This window comes from Salmo trutta, chromosome 6 (genome assembly GCF_901001165.1).
Source record: "Salmo trutta chromosome 6, fSalTru1.1, whole genome shotgun sequence".
NCBI classification, from domain to species: Eukaryota; Metazoa; Chordata; class Actinopteri; order Salmoniformes; family Salmonidae; genus Salmo; species Salmo trutta.
This window is the reverse complement of record NC_042962.1, coordinates 157,403-182,586: the sequence shown is the minus strand read 5'-3', so window position 1 is coordinate 182,586 and position 25,184 is coordinate 157,403. Positions and strand designations below refer to the sequence as shown.

Here is a 25,184-nt window from a genome sequence, read left to right as displayed (position 1 = left end):
CTTTTTGTTTTCTCATGATTTGGTTGTGTCTAATTGTGTTGCTGTCCTGGGGCTCTGTGAGGTCTGTTTGTGTTAATGAACAGAACCCCAGGACCAGCTTGCTTAGGGTCCTCTTTTCCGGGTAATGTCTCTGTAGGTGATGGCTTTGTTATGGAAGGTTTGGGAATCGCTTCCATTTAGGTGGTTGTAGAATTTCGATTTTGACAGTTAGCAAGTATTGCTGCAATTTTGCTCTGCATGCATTATTTGGGGTTTTACGTTGTACACAGAGGATATTTTTGCAGAATTCTGTATGCAGATTCTCAATTTGGTGTTTGTCCCATTTAGTGAATTATTGTTTGGTGAGCGGACCCCAGACCTCACAACCATAAAGGACAATGGGTTCTATAACTGATTCAAGTAAGTTTAGCATAGATCCTAATTGGTATGTCAAATTTGATGTTCCTTTTGATGGCGTAGAAGGCCCTTCTTGCCTTGTCTCTCAGATCGTTCACAGCTTTGTGGAAGTTACTTGTGGCGCTGATGTTTAGGCTGAGGTATGTATAGTTTTTTGTGTGCTCTAGGGCAACTGTGTCTACATGGAATTTGTATTTGTGGTGCTGATAACTGGACTTTACTTGGAACACCATTATTTTTGTCTTATTGACATTTACTGTCAGGGCCCAGGACTGACAGATTCTGTGCAAAAGGTCTAGGTGCTGCTGTAGGCCCTCCTTGGTTGGAGACAGAAGCACCAGATCATCAGCAAACAGTAGATATTTGATATTTGATTTTAGTAGACACTTGCATGTTCCGCGCATATGATGAAGCAGCATCACAGGCAGCCCAGATCTTTATTCCATTGGGTTTAGACGGTATGTACTTCCTGAAGGGACAGCGGCCCCTAAATGGCATAAGCTGCTCATCAACAGTAAAGTTGGGCCCAGGGTTGTAAAACAGGGGAAGGTTTAATCCAGGGAAGCGGATAATCCTGAAAATAATGTGGAAGTTTCCCGGAGACATTGTTGCACAGAAACGTTCTCTGCCAGTTTCTGCATCCCACAGGGATTCTGTGAATTCCCCATTTGATTTGAAAACACCAGCAATGATAAGAACCCCAAAGTATGCATGTAAGTGAGTTTGGTCCATCTCCTTCCATCTCTCTCCAAAAACACGCCTTCCCTCCAAAATAATGCAGTCCAGAATGATTTTCTGGATAGTGTCTGGGATGACCATTTCAAAAGAAGACTTTATGTCCTGCACATGAGTACCCGGCATTTGCGTCAGCCCTGGTTGCATCCTTATCACATTGGCAACTGAGGGGTGGCTCATTCCTTGGGCAAGAAGACCATTACATTTCAAAATGTTTTGACATCCATAATTCTCCTCCTTCAGGCAGATGATGAGCTGGTTGCTGAAGGGCTGGTCCTGGGGCTGGCTGAGGGTCGACCTCATCCTCTTCTTCCAACTCACTGTCAGACTCCGAATTGACATAGACATGATCCTCATATTCTGAAAAGTCTTCATCCTCCTTCCACTCTGACTTTTCTCTCTGCATATTTATTTTCTAAGGCCCTCTAAGCAGAGATCATTTTTTTGCCATACTGATTGATTGTGATAAGGAGCCACACATGCAAAGCTATTTATTTGTTGTGTCCCTCCCCCAATTTGCACCTAGCAGGGGTAGAGTGGGAAAATACAGACTTTTTTACAATGTATCGAAATAATGTTTTGCAATAACATTTTGCAGGTTCCCGCAAGACATTGTGTAGTTTCACACACTACAAAGTGTAAAAGGTGCAAGAAAAGAGGGAGATAGGCAGACAGGCAGTAGATTCTATGGATTCTTCTCTCTCCCCCCTCTCTCTCTCTCCCTCCCTCTCGGTCCACTCCCTCCCCCTCTCCCTCTCCCACTCTCTCCCACGCTCTCTAACTTTCTCTCTCTCCCTCTATCCCTCCCCCAGGCTCTCTCCCCCTCTCTCTCCCCCTCGCTATCTCTCCTCTCTTTCTTCTCTCTCTCTCTCCCCCTCTATCTATACTCCCTCTGTCTGTTCAATTATTCAGGTGTTAGTTTTGTACCTGCCTCTCTCTTTGGGAGTCGCCAGGCAACTGAAAGACTATCCCAGGCCCCTGAACCCACATGACAGCAATGCCCCCCCCACCCTCAACACACACACAAACACACACACACACACACACACACACACACACACACACACACACACACACACACACACACACACACACACACACACACACACACACACACACACACACACACACACACACACACACACACACACACACACACAGTCTCTCACCAGTCTTGTCTGGTCTAATCTCATCAGTTTGATCTGAGCCAGGCTCTCTCACCTGTCTGACTCTAACCCTAACCCTCAATGCTTTGTATTTCCTGCAGGACAGTTGACTGACTGAACGAGCAGCATGTCTAAACCATCGTCCAACGTCAAAGCCCTGCAGGTAGGAGTGTGTGAGTGTGTGTGTGTGTGTTGGTTTATTTCTCTCAATAAAATATAGAACTGTTTTGAATCCATCTACAGTAGTTATTTTGTTTAAAATATAAATGACACGACAGAGGGACCTCCTCACTACAACCTGTAGCTCTCCCACTGGTCTAGTGTAGTTATAGCTGGGTTAGAGATACAACCTGTAGCTCTCCCACTGGTCTAGTGTAGTTATAGCTGGGTTAGAGATACAACCTGTAGCTCTCCCACTGGTCTAGTGTAGTTACGGCTGGGTTAGAGATATAACCTGTAGCTCTCCCACTGGTCTAGTGTAGTTATAGCTGGGTTAGAGATACAACCTGTAGCTCTCCCACTGGTCTAGAGTAGTTACAGCTGGGTTAGAGATACAACCTGTAGCTCTCCCACTGGTCTAGTGTAGTTATAGCTGGGTTAGAGATACAACCTGTAGCTCTCCCACTGGTCTAGTGTAGTTATAGCTGGGTTAGAGATACAACCTGTAGCTCTCCCACTGGTCTAGTGTAGTTACAGCTGGGTTAGAGATACAACCTGTAGCTCTCCCACTGGTGTAGTGTAGTTATAGCTGGGTTAGAGATACAACCTGTAGCTCTCCCACTGGTCTAGTGTAGTTATAGCTGGGTTAGAGATACAACCTGTAGCTCTCCCACTGGTCTAGTGTAGTTACGGCTGGGTTAGAGATACAACCTGTAGCTCTCCCACTGGGCACAGACATCAGTTCAACATCTAGCTTTGATTTACATTCGGTTGAGTTGTCAACAAACGTGAATTCAATGTGAAATCAACCAAAAATGTCCACATGTCATTGGATTTAGGTGACAAAAATAGTAAATGTCCTTACGTTGATTACTTTTTTCAAATCCAAATAGTTTTCCACAATGATTCATCAACATCACATTTGATTTTTTGTTTGAAATAACTTGGAAAGCTATCCAGGACTAGGTCCAGAACTAAAGACAACTCTGTAGCTTTGTAGCTCTGTAGCTTTCCAGGACCAGGATTAGATATAAAGCTTGTAGCTCTCCAGGACCAGGACTGGAACTAAAGCCTGTAGTTCTGTAGTTCTCCAGGACCAGGACTACAACTAAAGCCTGTAGTTCTGTAGTTCTCCAGGACCAAGACTAGAACTAAAGCCTGTAGTTCTGTAGTTCTCCAGGACCAGGACCACAACTAAAGCCTGTAGTTCTGTAGTTCTCCAGGACCAGGACTACAACTAAAGCCTGTAGTTCTGTAGTTCTCCAGGACCAGGACTACAACTAAAGCCTGTAGTTCTGTAGTTCTCCAGGACCAGGACTACAACTAAAGCCTGTAGTTCTGTAGCTCTCCAGGACCAGGACTACAACTAAAGCCTGTAGTTCTGTAGTTCTCCAGGACCAGGACTACAACTAAAGCCTGTAGCTCTATATTTCTTCTGGACCGGGACTAGAACTAAAGCCTGTAGCTCCATAGCCCTCCAGGACCAGGATTAAAGCCTGTAGCTCTATAGCTCTCCACAACCAGGGCTAGTGCAAGGTTAGAGCTAAAACCTGTAGCTCTTCAGGACCAGCACTAGAACTAAAACCTGTAGCTCTTCAGGACCAGCAGTAGAACTAAAACCTGTAGCTCTTCAGGATCAGTACTAGAACTAAAACCTGTAGCTCTTCAGGACCAGCACTAGAACTAAAACCTGTAGCTCTGTAGCTCTCCAGGACCAGTACTAGAACTAAAACCTGTAGCTCCGTAGCTCTCCAGGACCAGTACTAGAACTAAAACCTGTAGCTCTGTAGCTCTCCAGGACCAGTACTAGAACTCTAAACCTGTAGCTCTTCAGGATCAGTACTAGAACTAAAACCTGTAGCTCCGTAGCTCTCCAGGACCAGTACTAGAACTAAAACCTGTAGCTCTGTAGCTCTCCAGGACTAGTACTAGAACTAAAACAAGTAGCTCTGTAGCTCTCCAAGACCAGTACTAGAACTAAAACCTGTAGCTCTCCAGATCAGTACTAGAACTAAAACCTGTAGCTCTGTAGCTCTGCAGGATCAGGGTTAAAACTAAAGCCTGTAGCTCTGTAGCTCTCCAGTACCAGGACTAGCAATAAAACCTGTAGCTCTCCAGTACCAGGACTAGAACTAAAACCTGTAGCTCTCCAGTACCAGGACTAGCACTAAAACCTGTAGCTCTGTAGCTCTCCAGGACCCAGTCTCATGCAGGATTTAAACTAAAGCCTGTAGCTTTGTAGCTGTCCAGGAACAGAGGTAGTGCAGGGTTAGACCAAAGATTCCCATTGGAGAGAGGGGAGCCAGCCAGGCAGAGACAGCAAGGGCAGTTCGTCGCTCCAGTGCCTTACCTTTCACCATCACACCCCTGGGACAGACTACACTCAATCATAGGACATACTGAAGAGATGAGTCTTCAATAAAGACTTAAAGGTCTCTCGCATGGATAGGCAGACGATTCCATACAAATGTAGCTCTATATGAGAAAGCCCTGCCTCCAGCTGTTTGCTTACAAATTCTAGGGACAATAAGGAGGCCTGCGTCTTGTGACCATAACGTACGTGTAGGTACAGTATGTACAACAGGACCAAATCAGAGAGATAAGTACGAGAAAGTCCATGTAATGCTTTGTAGGTTAGCAGTATAACCTTGAAATCAGCCCTAGCCTTAACAGGAAGTCAGTGTAGATTGGCTAGCACTGGAGCAATATCATACATTTTTCAGGTTCTAGTCAAGATTCTAGCAGCCATATTTAGCACTAACTGAAGTTGATTTAGTGCTTTATCCGGGTAGCCAGAGAGTAGTCCATTACAGTGGTCTAATCTAGAAGTGATAATAGCATGGATTAGCTTTTCTGATTCATTTTTTGACAAAACGTTTAAGATTTTTGCAAGGTTAAGAAGATGGAAAAAAAGCTGTTCATCAAAATAGAGATTAGGGTCCAAAGTAATGCAGTCCTTCAGAGTTTTATTTGTGACGACTGTACAACCATCAAGATTAATTGTCAGATCCAAAAACAGATCTCGTTATTTCTATGGACCTAGAACTAGCATCTCTGCCACCATCCACTTCCTTATGACTGAAACACATTCTTCCAGGGTAGGCAATTTTAGGGTTTTACCATGTTTCTTCAAAATGTGCAGCTGTGTGTCATCTGCATAGCAATGAAAGTTGACATTGTGTTTCCGAATGACATTACCAAGAGGTAGAATATATAGTGAAAACAATAGTGGTCCTAAAACGAAACCTTGAGGAACACTGAAACTTACAATTTATTTTTCAGAGGACAAACCCTCCACAGAGACAAACTGATATAAGATAATATTTAAACCGGGCCAGAACTTGTCCATGTATGTAACGATGTGCGCTGAGAGTCGGGAACCAAGTTCAGGGAGTGAGTGTTTTAATAAATAAACACAACATAATACAAATTAAGAAACACAGACAACACACAGACATGGAGCAGAAACAATGACGCCTGGGGAAGGAACCAAAGGGAGTGACATATAAAGGTCAGGTATTAAAGGAGGTGATGGAGTCCAGGTGAGTGTCATCATATGCTGATGCACGTAATGATGGTGACAGGTGTGCGCCATAACGAGCAGCCTAGTGACCTAGAGGCCGGAGAGGGAGCACACGTGACAGTGTAGACCAATTATGATTTCCAATCTCTCGAAAAGAATGTGGTGATCGATGGTGTCAAAAGTGTCACTAAGGTCTAGGAGCACGAGGACAGATGCAGAGCCTCGGTCTGACGCCATTAAAAGGTTATTTTCCACCTTCACGAGTGCAGTCAGTACTATGATGGGGTCATACAATGTACTGGAGTGTTTCATATACGTTATTTGTCTTCAGGAAGGCAGTAAGTTGCTGCAACAGCTTTTTCTAAAATGTTTAAGGGGAATGGGTGATTAGATATAGGCCGGTCAAGGTTTGGCTTTTTCAGGAGAGGCTTTATTACTACCACTTTTAGTGAGTTTGGTGCACATCCAGAGGATAGAGAGCTGTTTATTATGTTCAACATAGGAGGGCCTAGCAAAGGAGGTAGCTCTTTCAGTAGTTATGTTGGAATTGGGTCCAGTAAGCAGCTGGTTTAGAGGCCATGACTATTTGGTGAATGTGTCGAGAGAGCATAAAAACTTGAGTGTCTATTGATCCTAGGTCCTGGCAGTTCTATGCACTCAGGATAACTACGTTTTGGAGGAATACGCAGATTCAACGAGGAGTCCATAGTTTCCTTTCTGATGATCATGATCTTTTCATCAAAGAAGATCATCAATTCATCACTGCTGAAGTGAAGGCCATACTCACTTGGGGAATGCTGCTTTTTAGTTAGCTTTGTGACAGTATCAAAAATATGTAAATGTTTGATTGTTTTTATTCTCCTCAATTAGGTTGAAAAAGTAGGCTGATCAAGCAGCAGTGAGGCCTTCTGGATATTGCACGGTCATTCCAAGCTAGTCGGAAAACTTCCAGTTTGGTGGAGCGCCATTTCCGTTCCAACTGATACGCAAAACAAAGTCTGATTCAAAACGTTAAATTTTTCAATTTACATTTTTAAACAAAATTCTTGCAACCAATAGAATGTTATATATATGGAGGATACAACCTTCCCAGCTCTGCAGATTTTGCTATGAAGAGACCGAATCATTATATCATTTGTTTTGGTACTATCCATATGTAGCTTGTTTTTGGTCGCAGGTCCAGGAATGGTTGAAGAATAGCAACATTTACCTGGAGTTAACCCTGCAGACAGCACTACTGGGTGATTTGAAAAGTCATAGTCAATTGATCAATAATATAATAATACTTTAAGCAAAAATGTTTCTCTTTAGTTTACAATCTCTAGAAACTATGAGAATAGAAAGGTTCAGAACTTTTGTGAAACATCACAGGAATTTTTATTTTATTTTAGCTCCTTGGTTAGGTGGTTAACTGATAACTGTACTCCGACATCCTTGGGTAGGTGGAGGGAGTCTTAAAGGGCATCTAGAAATCTTTAGGTTGTATCCTTGGTTGGGGTCTGAGCAGATGATATGTTGCAATTGAAAATATAATAAGATGGTGGTGCGATAGTCCAGGATTATGAGGAAAAACATTTAGATCCACAATATTTAACCAATGGGACAGATCCAGGGTATGACTCGGCAATGCGTTGGTCGGGTGACATGTTGAACAAAACCCACTGAGTCGATGATGGCTCCGAAAGCCTTTTGGACTGGGTCTGTTGAGTTTTCTATGTGAATATTGAAGTCATAAAAAAATGTAATATTATCTGCCATGACTACAAGGTCTGATAGGAATTCAGGGAACTCAGTGAGGAATGCTGTAAACGGCCCAGGAGGCCTGTAAACAGTAGCTATAAAAAGTGATTGAGCAGGCTGCATAGATTTCATGACTAGCAGCTAAAAAGACGAAAACCCAGTCATTTTGTAAATTGTTTTATTTGCTGTCATAAATGTTAGCAACACTTCTGCCTTTGCAGGATGCACAGGAGATATGGTCACTAATGTAACCAGGAGGAGAGGCCTAATTTAACACAGTAAATTCATCAGGCTTGAGCCATGTTTCAGTCAGGCCAATCACATCAAGGATATGAACAATGATTAGTTCATTGACTATGACTGCCTTGGAAGTGAGGGATCTAACATTAAGTACTCCTATTAAGATGTGAGATTATCACAATTTATTTCAATAATGACAGGACTGAATGAGGTCTTTATTCCAGTGAGATTGTTAAGGCGAACACCGCCATGTTTAGTTTTGCCCGACATAGATTGAGGCACAGGCACGGTCTCAATGGGGAAAGCTTAGCTGACTACACTGACTGTGCTAGTGGCGGACTCCAATAAGCTGGCAGGCTGGCTAACAGCCTGCTGCCTGGCCTGCACCCTATCTCATCTTGGAGCTAGGGGAGTTAGAGCCCTGTCTACGTTGATAGATAAGATGAGACAATACAGACATTCATAATATGTTAAGCACACCGTGTGTGTGTGTGTGTGTGTGTGTGTGTGTGCGCGCGTGTGTGTGTGTGTGTTTCATTTCCATACTCTTAATAGAACAGGACCAAACCAGGATGTAGTGTCTGTAACCAAAGCAGATGGTTTTGTGGCAAGACACACACCAGGTTCACAAACACATATCAGTCAATACACACACAAAACTCAGGGATCTATAAGTATATAACTTGCAAAGAGTCTAGAGCAGGTTTACACCAATCCAATGCTCTTAAATGTGTGCTGAGGAGTGAACGAATGCTGAGGAGTGAACGAATGCTGAGGAGTGAACGAACACTGAGGAGTGAACGAATGCTGAGGAGTGAACGAACACTGAGGAGTGAACGAATGCTGAGGAGTGAACGAATGCATTTCAGGAGAAAGGACAGAGAATTAGAACGCTGTACATGTGGCCTGTTGAGGGTTGAGTGTGTCTGATTGGTTGTTGCTCCTGTCCATCAGGCAAATCTAAATATTCCGATGGGAGCGCTGCGTCCAGGTGCGGGACATCCTGTCAAGAGGAGAGAGGACACTGTAGACACAGAGGAGGTCAGACACACACACACACACACACACACACACACACACACACACACACACACACACACACACACACACACACACACACACACACACACACACACACACACACACACACACACACACACACTAATATGGCTTGAGAACATACAGTTGAAGTCGGAAGTTTACATACACTTAGGTTAGAGTCATCAAAACTCGTTTTTCAACCACTCCACAAATTTATTTTTAACAAACTATTGTTTTGGCAAGTCAGTTAGGACATCTACTTTGTTCATGACACAAGTACTTTTTCCAACAATTATTTACAAACAGATTATTTAACTTCTGACTCACTGCATCACAATTCCAGGAGGTCAGAAGTTTACATACACTGTTGATGTGCCTTTAAACAGCTTGGAAAATTCCAGCAAATGATGTCATGGCTTTAGAAGCTTCTGATTGGCTAAATGACATGATTTGAGTCAATTGGGGGTGTACCTGTGGATGTATTTCAAGGCCTACCTTCAAACTCAGTGCCTCTTTGCTTGACATCACGGGAAAATCAAAAGAAATCAGCCCCCCAAAAATTGTAGACCTCCATAAGTCTGGTTCATCCTTGGAAGCAATTTCCAAACGCCTGAAGGTACCACGTTCATCTGTACAAACAATAGTATGCAAGTATAAACATCATGGGACCACGCAGCTGTCATACCGCCCAGGAAGGAGACGCATTCTGTCTCCTAGAGATGAACGTACTTTGGTGCAAAAAGTGCAAATCAATCCCAGAACAACAGCAAAGGACCTTGTGAAGATGCTGGAGTAAACGGGTACAAAAGTATCTATACCCACAGTAAAACGAGTCCTATATCGACATAACCTGAAAGGCCGCTCACCAAGGAAGAAGCCAGTGCTCCAAAACCGCCATAAAAAAGCAAGACTACGGTTTGCAACTGCACATGGAGAAATATCCTCTGGTCTGATGAAACAAAAATAGAACTGTTTGGCCATAATGACCATCGTTATGTTTGGAGGAAAAAGGGGGATGCTTGCAAGCCGAAGAACACCATCCCAACCGTGAAGCACAGGGGTGGCAGCATCATGTTGTGGTGGTGCTTTGCTGAAGGAGGGATTGGTGCACTTCACAAAATAGATGGCATCATGACGATGGAAAATTATGTGGATATTTTGAAGCAACATCTCAAGACATCAGTCAGGAAGTTAAAGCTTGGTCGCAAATGTGTCTTCCTAATGGACAATGACCCCAAGCATACTTCCGAAGTTGTGGAAAAATGGCTTAAGGACAACAAAGTCAAGGTATTGGAGTGGCCATCACAAAGCCCTGACCTCAATCCTATAGAAAATGTGTGGGCAGAACTGAAAAAGTGTGTGCAAGCAAGGAGGCCTACAAACCTGACTCAGTTACACCAGCTCTGTCAGGTGGAATGGGCCAAAATTCACCCAACTTATTGTGGGAAGCTTGTGGAAGGCTACCCGAAACGTTTGACCCAAGTTAAACAATTGAAAGGCAATGCTACCAAATACTAATTTAGTGTATGTAAACTTCTGACCCACTGGGAATGTGATGAAAGAAATAAAACCTGAAATAAATCATTCTCTCTACTTTTATTCTGACATTTCACATTCTTAAAATAAAGTGGTGATCCTAACTGACCTAAGACAGGGAATCTTTACTAGGATTAGATGTCAGAAATTGTGAAAAACTGAGTTTAAATGTATTTGGCTAAGGTGTATGTAGACTTCAACTGTAAATACACAATAGGAAACTCTTTTTGTACAGGCTCCTCCCCCAGACCCCCTGCAGGAAGCCACGGCCCTGTCACCAGAGGAGAAGAAGCCATTGCCAGGATCGATGAAGCTTCCTGGTCCAGCAGTCAACCTATCAGAGCTGCAGAACGTCAAGAGTGAACTACGATGGGTCACCAAGGACTAACACATACACTGGTACAGACACACACTGGTACACACACTGGTACAAAAACACACACACACACACACACACACACACACACACACACACACACACACACACACACACACACACACACACACACACACACACACACACACACACACACACACACACTGATGTCCACTTCAACTATGAAAAACATTGCAGTAGATGCAGTTTTAGGATTTCACTACAAGATGTCAGTGTGGGCTGTGTATTATTCTTATTAGGGGTTATTATTTAGGGAGTACTTATTTAAGTTATGAGTACTTATTAGGGATTATGGGAATTTATTTGGATTATAGGTACTTATTTGTGTTATGAGTACTTATTAGGGGTTATAGTTCACCTTTATTTAACCAGGTAGACTAGTTGAGAACAAGTTCTCATTTACAACTGCGACCTGGCCAAGATAAAGCAAAGCAGTGCGACACAAACAACAACACAGAGTTACACATGGAATAAACAAGTGTACAGTCAATAACACAATAGAAAAAAAGGAAAGTCTATATACAGTGTGTGCAAATGGCATGAGGAGGTAAGGCAATAAATAGGCCATAGTAGCGAAGTAAATTCAAATAAGCAAATTAACACTGGAGTGATAGATGTGCAGATGATGATGTGCAAGTAGAAATACTGGTCTGCAAAAGAGCAGAAAAGTAAATAAAACAATATGGGGATGAGGTAGGTAGATTGGATGGGCTATTTACAGATGGACTATGTACAGCTGCAGCGATCAGTTAGCTGCTCAGATAGCTGATGTTTAAAGTTGGTGAGGGAAATATAAGTCTCCAGCTTCAGCGATTTTTGCAATTTGTTCCAGTCATTGGCAGCAGAGAACTGGAAGGAAAGGTGGCCAAGGGAGGTGTTGGCTTTAGGGATGACCAGTGAGATATACCTGCTGGAGCGTGTGCTACGGGTGGGTGTTGTTATGGTGACCAGTGAGCTGAGATAAGGCGGAGCTTTACCAGCATAGATTTATAGATGACCTGGAGCCAGTGGGTCTGGCGACGAATATGTAGCGAGGGCCAGCCGACGAGATCATACAGGTCGCAGTGGTGGGTGGTGCATGGGGCTTTGGTGACAAAATGGATGGCACTGTGATAGACTGCATCCAGTTTGCTGAGTAGAGTGTTGGAGGCTATTTTGTAGATGACATCGCTGAAGTCGAGGATTGGTAGGATAGTCAGTTTTACGAGGGTATGTTTGGCGGCGTATGTTTGGGTTATGAATACTCATTTGGGTTATGAGTACTTATTTGGGTTATGAGTACAAAAGTTTCCTGTTTGGCCCTGGAAATATATGGTTTGTGTCTTGGTAGTGTATGTTGTGTCTATGGACTGTTGTTGTTTTTAATGCGTAACTTTGTGAACACTGTATGGTGCTGTCTGCCTGCACTCTCCCTCCAAGGAACTTCCTGGTTAAATAGTGGTGACATTAAAATATGAAAAAAATAACCTGGCTAAGTGTTTATGTTTCTGTGTCCTACAGCTGTTTCCCAACTTGTCCTCCAGTACTGAATCAGGTGTACTTGTCCAGGGATACAATAAAATGTGTACTGTTGGGGATACTCGAGGAGTACTACCGGTTAATCAGACCCACACCCACCCTGCATCTTCTACTGATGGACTACAACTACCAGACCCACCCTGCATCTTCTACTGATGGACTACAACTACCACACACACCCTGCATCTTCTACTGATGGACTACTTCTACCAGATACACCATGCATCTTCTACTGATGGACTACAACTAGCAGATCCACACTGCATCTTCTACTGATGGACTACAACTACCAGATCTACCCTGCATCTTCTACTGATGGACTACTACTACCAGATTCACCCTGCATGTTCTACTGATGGACTACAACTAGCAGATCCACACTGCATCTTCTACTGATGGACTACAACTACCAGATCTACCCTGCATCTTCTACTGATGGACTACTACTACCAGATTCACCCTGCATGTTCTACTGATGGACTACAACTAGCAGATCCACACTGCATCTTCTACTGATGGACTACAACTACCAGATGTACCCTGCATCTTCTACTGATGAACTACAAGATTGACCTTGCAGCTTCTATTGTTGAACTACAACTACCAGATTCACCCTGTATCTTCAACTGACTAACAATAAGATCGACCGTGCATGTCCTACTGATGAACTACAACTACCAGAACCAATCTAAATCTTCTACTGATGGACAACAAGCCCCACCCTGCATCTTCTACAGATGAACTACAACTACCAGATCCACCCTGCATCTTCTACTGATGAACTACAAATACCAGACCCAACGTACATCATCAACTGATAGACTACAACTACCACCAGACAACACCTTACCCTATCAGCTACAGACAGCTATACCAGACTACACCTAACCCTATCATCTACAGACATCTATACCAGACTACACCTAACCCTAACCCTATCAGCTACAGACATCTATACCAGACTACACCTAACCCTATCATCTACAGACAACTATACCAGACTACACCTAACCCTATCATCTACAGACATCTATACCAGACTACACCTAACCCTATCATCTACAGACAACTATACCAGACTACACCTAACCCTATCATCTACAGACATCTATACCAGACTACACCTAACCCTAACCCTATCAGCTACAGACATCTATACCAGACTACACCTAACCCTATCATCTACAGACAACTATACCAGACTACACCTAACTCTATCATCTACAGACATCTATACCAGACTACACCTAACCATAACCCTATCATCTACAGACAACTATACCAGACTACACCTAACCCTAACCCTATCATCTACAGACATCTATACCAGACTACACCTAACCCTATCATCTACAGACATCTATACCAGACTACACCTAACCCTAACCCTATCATCTATAGACAACTATACCAGACTACACCTAACCCTATCATCTACAGACATCTATACCAGACTACACCTAACCCTATCATCTACAGACATCTATACCAGACTACACCTAACCCTATCATCTACAGACATCTATACCAGACTACACCTAACCCTAACCCTATCATCTACAGACAACTATACCAGACTACACCTAACCCTAACCCTATCATCTACAGACATCTATACCAGACTACACCTAACCCTATCATCTACAGACAACTATACCAGACTACACCTAACTCTATCATCTACAGACATCTATACCAGACTACACCTAACCCTAACCCTATCATCTACAGACAACTATACCAGACTACACCTAACCCTAAATCTATCATCTACAGACATCTATACCAGACTACACCTAACCCTATCATCTACAGACATCTATACCAGACTACACCTAACCCTAACCCTATCATCTATAGACAACTATACCAGACTACACCTAACCCTATCATCTACAGACATCTATACCAGACTACACCTAACCCTATCATCTACAGACATCTATACCAGACTACACCTAACCCTATCATCTACAGACATCTATACCAGACTACACCTAACCCTAACCCTATCATCTACAGACAACTATACCAGACTACACCTAACCCTAACCCTATCATCTACAGACATCTATACCAGACTACACCTAACCCTATCATCTACAGACATCTATACCAGACTACACCTAACCCTAACCCTATCATCTACAGACAAATATACCAGACTACGCCTAACCCTAACCCTATCAGCTACAGACAACTATACCAGACTACACCTAATCCTAACCGTATCATCTACAGACATCTATACCAGACTACACCTAACCCTATCATCTACAGACATCTATACCAGACTACACCTAACCCTAACCCTATCATCTACAGACATCTATACCAGACTACACCTAACCCTATCATCTACAGACATCTATACCAGACTACACCTAACCCTATCATCTACAGACAACTATACCAGACTACACCTAACCCTACACCTAACCCTATCATCTACAGACAACTATACCAGACTACACCTAACCCTACACCTAACCCTATCATCTACAGACATCTATACCAGACTACACCTAACCCTAACCCTATCATCTACAGACATCTATACCAGACTACACCTAACCCTATCATCTACAGACAGCTATACCAGACTACACCTAACCCTATCAGCTACAGACAACTATACCAGACTACACCTAACCCTAACCCTATCATCTACAGACAACTATACCAGACTACACCTAATCCTAACCCTATCAGCTACAGACAACTATACCAGATGAGTGACCTGCAATAGGCCATCCACTTCAACAAACCCATAACTGGTTTAATTTCCCTTACAGTGAAGTTAGGGTTAGCGATAGACTGAATTGGAGTGAACTGAATATAGCAATAATACATCCAGCCCTAGTAGCTGTAGGTCTCTGTGTTACCTCATATAGAAAATACTACAACCAGACTAGTTATAGGGTTTGTTCGTAAATTCACTCTGGAGTGCAAGAGTGCAGAATTAGTCAATTCAGAGCGTTTCACTCTTGGAGAAATCAGAGCTCACACTGGACACTCAGGTGGTGAAGGGTTAATCAGAGCGTTCTGACCTAACAACGGCTGTCATGCGCCCAACATAACTGGCTAAAGTTGGCTAGCTTGCTAGCTACTTCCACACCTCACTCTGACCATTCACCATAGCAGAGCTGGTTAGGATGTTTTCTTGTTATCTAGAGCATTGGTGACTGTAATTGTGCTGCAGACAAAAATATATTTACATTTCTTTGCCAACGTTTACTGACACCGATCATATTCAATGGGTGCTCGTAAATGAATTAGTTATTTTGGACTCTTGTACACTCAGACGATGAGTGCTCTGGAATAGGATTAGATAGTCAGAGTGAATTTACTAACGCACCAATAGACATCATAACATTACAGCACTGTTACAGCTCTGTTACAGCTCTGCTACCTTTTACATCTTTAACTGTCAATGTGAACAAGACACAATCTGGAGAATGTGTATGGTGGGTTGTGGTGTCATCAGAATGTGTATGGTGGACTGTGATGTCATCAGAATGTGTATGGTGGGTTGTGATGTCATCAGAATGTGTATGGTGGGTTGTGATATCATCCGAATGTATTCGGTGGACTGTGATGACATCAGAATATTGTGACGTTTTAATTGTTTGAAATTCCCTTATAATCAAAATGGTTTCTAGGAGATGATGGATTCCTTAGCAACTGTTGCAATAAATTATATCTTAGTTCTACACAGTGGCACGGTCTCTGTCATACACACTACAGGCAGCCACACAGACAGACGCATGACACACGCAAACACACACAGAGCAGTGTGTAGGTCAGTGTGTATGTGTCAGCTCTTTCACTCCTCTGTTCCCCCTTCCATATCACTACCTTAATCAAAAGACACTCATCCATCATCGTCACACAAACAGAGTCTGCCATGGAGAGCAAAAGCAGTGGGCAGATGTGTCTAAATTTAGTTTCCACCAGGTCACAATGTATTCGACTGGTTCCAACTGCTAGTAGGGGTACTGCTGCCTACAATAAAAACAATATGGCTACAGACCACAGCACTAAACCAAACTACAACACTATACCAGACTGAAAACTACAGACTAACCTACTGGGGTAAAACATGAAATTTAAGATTAATTTCACACAGCGTTTGTGTTAAAAATCTATATTTTTAATGAGTATGATGACACCATTTTCAGGAGAATAGAGAACAAACACGCACACACACAAACCCCTGAAGCTAATCACAGGTCTGTGAGCCAGACAGTAAATAAAACAGAATCATGGAGAAGCAACAGTTACTAAAACATAGTGATGGAGCAGCAAAAGAAACTAAAACAGATTCATGGATCAGAATCAGTTACCAAAAAGAGTGATGGAGCAGGTAAAGACACTAAAACAGAGTGATGGAGCAGCAGCATCTACTAAAACATAGTGATGAAGAAGAAACATAAACTAAAACAGACTGATGGAGAAGCAACAGTTTAATATGCCTGTGTGTAGCTGGTGTAGAGGAGTCAGGCGCAGGACAGCAGATGAGTAATAAACGTAATTTACTCAAAGAATCAATAATACAACGTAATAATCTAGCCCACAATAACGGACCGTATTACATACAAACAATTACTCACAAACAAACATGGGGGAACAGAGGGTTAAATAATGAACAAGTAATTGGGGGAATGAAACCAGGTATGTAAGACAAGGACAAAACAAATGGAAAATGAAAAGTGGATCGGCGATGGCTAGAAGGCCGGTGACGTCGACCGCCAAACTCTGCCCGATCAAGGAGAGGGACCGACTTCGGCGGAAGTCGTGACGGTACCCCCCCCCCCCCCAGGTCTCCTCCGAGTGCTTAAACCATTCGTCCACCGCAGGAGCCTCGATCTGGCTCTGATGCCAAGGTGCCAGAACCGGCTGATACCCCTGTAAGCACTGGAAGGGGGAGAGGTTAGTGGAGGAGTGGCGGAGTGAGTTTTGGGCCATCTCTGCCCAGGGGATGAACGGTCCTGGCAATATGACCGCAGAAACATACCCACATCCTGGTTTACTCTCCCCAGCTGCCTGTTACTCTCGGGATGAAAACCTAAGGTGAGGCTGACTGAGACCCCCAGACATTCCATGAACGCCCTCCATACCCTGGACGTGAACTGGGGACCTCGATCAGAGAGTATGTCCTCAGGCACCCCGTAGTGCCGGAAGACGTGAGTGAACAGGGCCTCCGCAGTCTGTCGGGCCGTAAGGAGATCGGGCAAATGGAGGAAACGGCAGGACTTAGAAAACCGATCCACAATGACCAGGATCATGGTGTTGCCCTGTGAAGGAGGAAGATCCGTCAGGAAGTCCACCGACAGGTGCAACCACGGCCGTTGTGACCGTGGTTGTAACGGCCGTAACTTCCCTCTGGGCAGGTGCTCAGGAGCCTTGCACTGGGCGCACGCCGAGCAGGAGGAAACAAACCCTCACGTCCTTGGCCAAGGTGGACCACCAGTACTTCCCACTAAGACAGCGCACTGTCCGACCGATGCCAGGATGACAAGAGGGTGACGTTTGGGCCCAATAGATCAACCGGTCGCGGACAGCAGACGGAACATACAGACGCCCAGCTAGACACTGGAGAGGAGTGGGCTCTGTACGAAACGCCCGCTCGATGTCCGCGTCCAGCTCTCACACCACCGGTGACACCAGGCAAGAGGCCGGGAGTATGGGGTTGGGATCCATGGACCGCTCCTCTGTGTCATACATCAGGGACAGTGTGTCTGCCTTAGCGTTCTGGGAACCTGGTCGGTAGGACAGGGTGAACACAAAACGAGTAAAAAACATGGCCCACCTTGCCTGGCGAGGGTTCAGTCTCCTCGCCGTCCGGATGTACTCCAGATTGCGGTGGTCAGTCCAGATGAGAAGAAGGTGTTTAGCCCCCTCAAGCCAATGTCTCCATGCCTTCGGAGCCTTGACAGCCAACAGCTCCCGGTCCCCCAAATCATAGTTTTGCTCCGCCGGGCTGAGCTCCTTCGAGAAGAAGGCACAGGGGCGGAGCTTCGGTGGCATACCCGAGCGCTGAGAGAGCACAGCTCCTATCCCAGCCTCGGACACGTCCACTTCCACTATGAATGCCATAGAGGGATCCGGATGAGCCATCACGGGAGCCGAGGTAAACAGAGCCCTCAGGTGACCAAAAGCCCTGTCCGCCTCAGCCGACCACTGCAGTCACACTGGTCCTCCCTTCAGCAGTGAGGTAATGGGAGCCGCTACCTGACCAAAGCCCCGTATAAACCTCCAGTAGTAGTTGGCAAACCCTAGGAAATGCTGCTCTTCCTTTACTGTGGTGGGAGTCGGTCAATTACGCACGGCGGAAATGCAGTCACTCTCCATCTCCACCCCTGACGTGGAAATGCAGTACCCTTGGAAGGAGACGGACTGTTGGAAGAACAGACATTTCTCAGCCTTGACGTACAGGTCATGCTTCAACAGTCGACCAAGCACCCTGCACACCAGGGACACATGCTCGGCGCGTGTAGCGGAGTATATCAGAATGTCGTCGATATACACCACTACACCCTGCCCGTGCAGGTCCCGGAAAATCTCCTCCACTAAGGCCTGGAAGACAGATGGAGCATTCATCAACCCGTACGGCTTGATGAGGTACTCATAGTGCCCTGAGGTGGTACTAAATGCCATCTTCCACTCGTCCCCCTGATGGATACGCACCAGGGTGTAAGCGCTCCTGAGATCCAATTTTGTGAAGAAGCGCGCCCCGTGCATTGACTCGATCGCACTGGCGATGAGGCAGCGGGTAGCTGTACCGCACTGTGATCTGATTGATATCCCGATAGTCAATACATGGGCGCAGACCTCCATCCTTCACAAAAAATAAACTCGAGGAGGCAGGTGAAGTGTAGGGCCGAATGTATCCGTGCCGCAGAGATTCGGAGACATGTTTCCATCTCCTCCTGTGACAGAGGATACACGTGACTCCTGGGAAGTGCTGCGTCTACCAGGAGATATATCGCACAATTGCCCCGTCGATGGGAAGTCGTGACAAACAGTTACTAAAACAGACTCATGGAGCAGCAACAGAAACTAAGAGTGATGGAGCAGCATCAGCTACGACAACGGAGTCATGGAGCAGCAACAGTTACTAAATCATGATGGAGCAGCAACAGAAACTAAAAATGACTCACGGAGCAGAATCAGTTACGAAAAAGAAAGTTATGAAGCAGCAACAGAAACTAAAACAGACTGATGGAGCAGCAACAGTTACTAAAACAGAGTGATGAAGCAGTAACAGAAACTAAACCAGAGTAAAGGAGCGGCAAATTTTACTAAAACAGTGATGGAGCAGCAACAGAAACTAAAACAGAGTCATGGAGCTGCAACAGAAAATTAACAGAATCATGGAATGCAAACAACACTGAAACAGAATCTTGAAGTATTAACAGTTACTAAAAACAGAGTCTTGGAGCAGCAACAAAAACTAAAACAGTCATGGACCAGCAACAGAAACTAAAACAGAGTCATGGAGCATCAACGGAAACTATAACTGTCACGTTTGTGTGTAGGAACGGACCAAGGCGCAGCGTGAGTATCGTTCCACATCTTTTATTTGAATGTGGAACTTTGCAAGACAAAACAATAAACTATAAACAAAACACAAACCATGACAACAGAGGTGCAACATGCACTAACTCAAAAATAATCTCCCACAAAACCAAATGGGAAAAACAACTACTTAAATATGATCCCCAATTAGAGACAACGATGACCAGCTGCCTCTAATTGGGAATCATACAAAAACCCCAACATAGAATAAAGAATCTAGAACATAACATAGAAAATGTAAACTAGCCAAAACCCCCCCAGTCACGCCCTGACCTACTCTACCATAGAAAAATACGAGCTCTCTATGGTCAGGACGTGACAGTACCCCCGCCCCCCTAAAGGTGTGGACTCCGGCCGCAAAACCTGAAACCACAAGGGAGGGTTGGGGGGGTGTCTAGTGTTGGTGGTGGCTCAGGTGCAGGACGAAGAACCTTCTCATCCCGCGGATCCTCCCGCATCGGAGGACTGCAGACCGTCGCCGGAGGCTCTGGACTGGGAGCCGGAAGCTCTGGACTGGGAGCCGGCGCAGGAAGATCTGGACTGCGAAGACGCACTGGAGGCCTGGTGCGTGGAGCCAGGACAGGTGGCACCAGACTGGTGACACGCACTTCAGGGCGAGTGCGAGGAGCAGGCACAGGACGTACTGGGCTGTGGAGGCTCACTGGAGGGAGAGTGCGAAGAGCAGGCACAGGACGTAACTGACTGCAGACACGCACTTCAGGGAGAGTGTGAGGAGGAGACACAGGACATACTGAGCTGTGGAGGTGCACTGGAGGTCTGGAGTGTAGAGCTGGCACAACCCACCCTGGCTGAACGCTCACTTTAGCCCGGAAAATGCGGGACGCAGGCACAGTGCGCACCAGGCTATGAATGCGCACTGGAGATACAGTGCGCATCACCGCAAAACACAGGGCCTGACTGGTCACACACTCCCCACGGTAAGCACGGGGAGTTGGCTCAGGTCTAAACCCTGACTCTGCTAATCTCCCCGTGTACCCCCCAAAAACTTTGGGGGGAGCTGCCTCTCGGGCTTCCGTCGTTGCCATTCCTCCCTCACTGCTTCCACCTGTTCCCATGAAAGGTGATCCCATCCGGCCTGGATCTCCTCCCACGTCCAGGATCCTTTGCCGTCCAAGATTTCCTCCCATGTCCACTCCTGGGCACGTTGCTTGGTCCTTTGGTGGTGGGAGATTCTGTCACGATTGTGTGTAGGAACAGACCAAGGCGCAGCGTGAGTATCGTTCCACATCTTTTATTTGAATGTGAAACTTTGCAAGACAAAACAATAAACTATAAACAAACCACAAACCGTGACAACAGAAGTGCAACATGCACTAACTAAAAAATAATCTCCCACAAGTCCAAGTGGGAAAAACAACTACTTAAATATGATCCAGCTGCCTCTAATTGGGAATCATACTAAAACTCCAACATAGAATAAAGAAACTAGAACATAACATAGAAAATTTTAACTAGACAAAACCCCCCCAGTCACGTCCTGACCTACTCTACCATAGAAAAATACGAGCGCTCTATGGTCAGGATGTGACAATAACAGAGTGATGGAGCAGCAACAGAAATTAAAAATGAATAGTGGAGCAGCAACAGAAACTAAAACAGAGTGATAGAGCAGCAACTGTTACTAAATCAGAATGATGAAGCAGCAACAGTTACAAAAACAGAGTGACGGAGCAGCAACAGTTACAAAAACAGAGTGATGGAGCAGTAACAGAAACTAAAACAGGCTGATGGAGCAGCAACAGAAACTAAAACAGAGTCATGGAGCAGCAACAGAAACTAAAACAGACTGATGGAGCAGCAACACAAACTAAAACAGAGAAATGGAGCAGCAACAGAAACTAAAACAGAGTGATGGAGAAGCAACAGAAACTAAATCAGAGTGATGGAGCAGCAACAGAAACTAAAACAGTCATGGAGCAGCAAAAGAAACTAAAACAGAGTGATGGAGCAGCAACAGAAACTAAAACAGAGTGATGGAGCAGCAACAGAAACTAAAAATGACAAGTGGAGCAGCAACAGAAACAAAGCAAAGTGATGGAGCAGCAACACAAACTAAAACAGTCATGGAGCAGCAACATAAACTAAAACAGAGAGATGGAGCAGCAACAGGAACTAAAACAGAGAATGTAAATGTAAATGTAAAACAGAGAAATGGAGCAGCAACAGAAACTAAAACAGAGAGATGGAGCAGCAACAGAAACTAAAACAGAGAAATGGAGCAGCAACAGAAACTAAAACAGAGTGATGGAGCAGCAACATAAACTAAAACAGAGTGATGGAGCAGCAACAGAAACTAAAACACAGTGATTGAGCAGCAACAGAAACTAAACAGACTGATGGAGCAGCGACATTTACTAAAACAGAGTGATGGAGCAGCAACAGAAACTAAAAATGACTAGTGGAGCAGCATCAGAAACTAAAACAGAATAATGGAGCAGCAACAGTTAATAAAACTCCCAAGGCCCGACAGGTATTCATGGAACTCAGTTAGGAATGCTGTAAACAGCCCAGAAGGACTGTAAACAGTTGCTATAAAAAGTGATTAAGTAGTCTGCATAGATTTCATGACTAAAATTTAAAATGACGAAAATGCTATATTTTTTCAATTGTTTTATTTGCTGTCATAAATGTTAGCAACACCTCTGCCTTTGCAGGATGCACAGGAGATATGGTCACTATTGTAACCAGGAGGAGAGGCCTAATTTAACAGAGTAAATTCATCAGGCTTGAGCCATGTTTCAGTCAAGCCAATCACATCAATCACATCAAGGATATGAACATGACTGCCTTGGAAGTGAGGGATCTAACATTAAGTAGTCCTATTAAGATGTGAGATTATCACAATCTATTTCAATAATGACAGGACTGAATGAGGTCTTTATTCCAGTGAGATTGTTAAGGCGAACACCGCCATGTTTAGTTTTGCCCGACATAGATTGAGGCACAGGCACGGTCTCAATGGGGAAAGCTTAGCTGACTACACTGACTGTGCTAGTGGCAGACTCCACTAAGCTGGCAGGCTTGGCCTGCACCCTATCTCATCTTGGAGCTAGGGGAGTTAGAGCCCTGTCTACGTTGATAGATAAGATGAGACAATACAGACATTCATGATATGTTAAGCACACCGTGCATTTCTGTGTGTGTGTGTGTGTGTGTGTGTGTGTGTGTTTCATTTCCATACTCTTAATAGAACAGGACCAAACCAGGATGTGGTGTCTGTAACCAAAGCAGAGGGTTTTGTGGCAAGACACACACCAGGTTCACAAACACATATCAGTCAATACACACACAAAACTCAGGGATCTATAAGTAAAATTAGAATGCTGTACATATGGCCTCTTGGGGGTTGAGTGTGTCTGATTGGTTGTTGCTCCTGTCCATCAGGTAAATCTGAATATTCCGATGGGAGCGCTGCATCCAGGGGCGGGACATCCTGTCAAGAGGAGAGAGGAGACTGTAGACACAGAGGAGGTCACACACACACACACACACACACACACACACACACACACACACACACACACACACACACACACACACACACACACACACATTGATGTAAATTCAACCATGAAAACATTGCAGTAGATGCAGTTTTAGGATTTCATAACAAGGTGTCAGTGTAGGCTGTGTATTCTTCTTAATATAGTTATGAGTATTTATCAACTGATGGACTACAACTTCCACCAGACTAACCCTAACCCTATCATCTACAGACAGCTATACCAGACTACACCTAACCCTATCATCTACAGACATCTATACCAGACTACACTTAACCCTATCATCTACAGACAGCTATACCAGACTACACCTAACCCTATCATCTACAGACAACTATACCAGACTACACCTAACCCTATCATCTACAGACATCTATACCAGACTACACCTAACCCTATCATCTACAGACATCTATACCAGACTACACCTAACCCTATCATCTACAGACATCTATACCAGACTACACCTAACCCTAACCCTATCATCTACAGACAACTATACCAGACTACACCTAACCCTATCATCTACAGACATCTATACCAGACTACACCTAACCCTATCATCTACAGACATCTATACCAGACTACACCTAATACTATCAGCTACAGACAACTATACCAGACTACACCTAACCCTATCATCTACAGACATCTATACCAGACTACACCTAGCCCTATCATCTACAGACATCTATACCAGACTACACCTAACCCTAACCCTATCAGCTACAGACATCTATACCAGACTACACCTAACCCTATCATCTACAGACATCTATACCAGACTACACCTAACCCTATCCATGTCAGCTACAGACATCTATACCAGACTACATTTACATTTACATGTACGTCATTTAGCAGACGCTCTCATCCAGAGCGACTTACAAATTGGTGCATTCACCTTATGATATCCAGTGGAACAACCACTTTACAATAGTACATCTATATATTTTTTTGGGGGGGGTAGAAGGATTACTATATCCTATCCCAGGTATTCCTTAAAGAGGTGGGGTTTCAGGTGTCTCCGGAAGGTGGTGATTGACTCCGCTGTCCTGGCGTCGTGAGGGAGCTTGTTCCACCATTGAGGTGCCAGCGCAGCGAACAGTTTTGACTGGGCTGAGCGGGAACTGTGCTTCCGCAGATGTAGGGGGGCCAGCAGGCCAGAGGTCGATGAACGCAGTGCCCTTGTTTGGGTGTAGGGCCTGATCAGAGCCTGAAGGTACAGAGGTGCCGTTCCCCTCACAGCTCCGTAGGCAAGCACCATGGTCTTGTAGCAGATGCGAGCTTCAACTGGAAGCCAGTGGAGTGTGCGGAGGATGACGTGAGAGAACTTGGGAAGGTTGAACACCAGACGGGCTGCGGCGTTCTGGATGAGTTGTAGGGGTTTAATGGCACAAGCAGGGAGCCCCGCCAACAGGGAGTTGCAGTAATCCAGACGGGAGATGACAAGTGCCTGGATTAGGACCTGCGCCACTTCCTGTGTAAGGCAGGGTCGTACTCTGCGAATGTTGTATAGCATGAACCTACAGGATCGGGTCACCGCCTTGATGTTAGCGGAGAACGACAGGGTGTTGTCCAGGGTCACGCCGAGGCTCTTAGCACTCTGGGAGGAGGACACAATGGAG

The 25,184-nt window shown here is 44.7% G+C and overlaps 1 protein-coding gene across 2 annotated transcripts in view; it reads left to right on the top strand.

The window, feature by feature from the left end:
* The window catches only part of smpx (small muscle protein X-linked), a 36,453-nt gene extending 23,085 nt beyond the window's left edge, over nucleotides 1-13,368 (top strand). For both annotated transcript variants that reach the window (XM_029755053.1, XM_029755054.1), the window contains exons 2-5: nucleotides 2,399-2,460; nucleotides 8,914-9,000; nucleotides 10,772-10,935; nucleotides 12,434-13,368. In XM_029755053.1, the coding sequence (XP_029610913.1) occupies nucleotides 2,425-2,460; nucleotides 8,914-9,000; nucleotides 10,772-10,924 (276 nt within the window). In that variant the 5' untranslated portion in view covers nucleotides 2,399-2,424 and the 3' untranslated portion in view covers nucleotides 10,925-10,935; nucleotides 12,434-13,368. The remainder of the gene's footprint in view (nucleotides 1-2,398; nucleotides 2,461-8,913; nucleotides 9,001-10,771; nucleotides 10,936-12,433) is intronic.
* The last annotated feature ends 11,816 nt before the right edge of the window (nucleotides 13,369-25,184 follow it).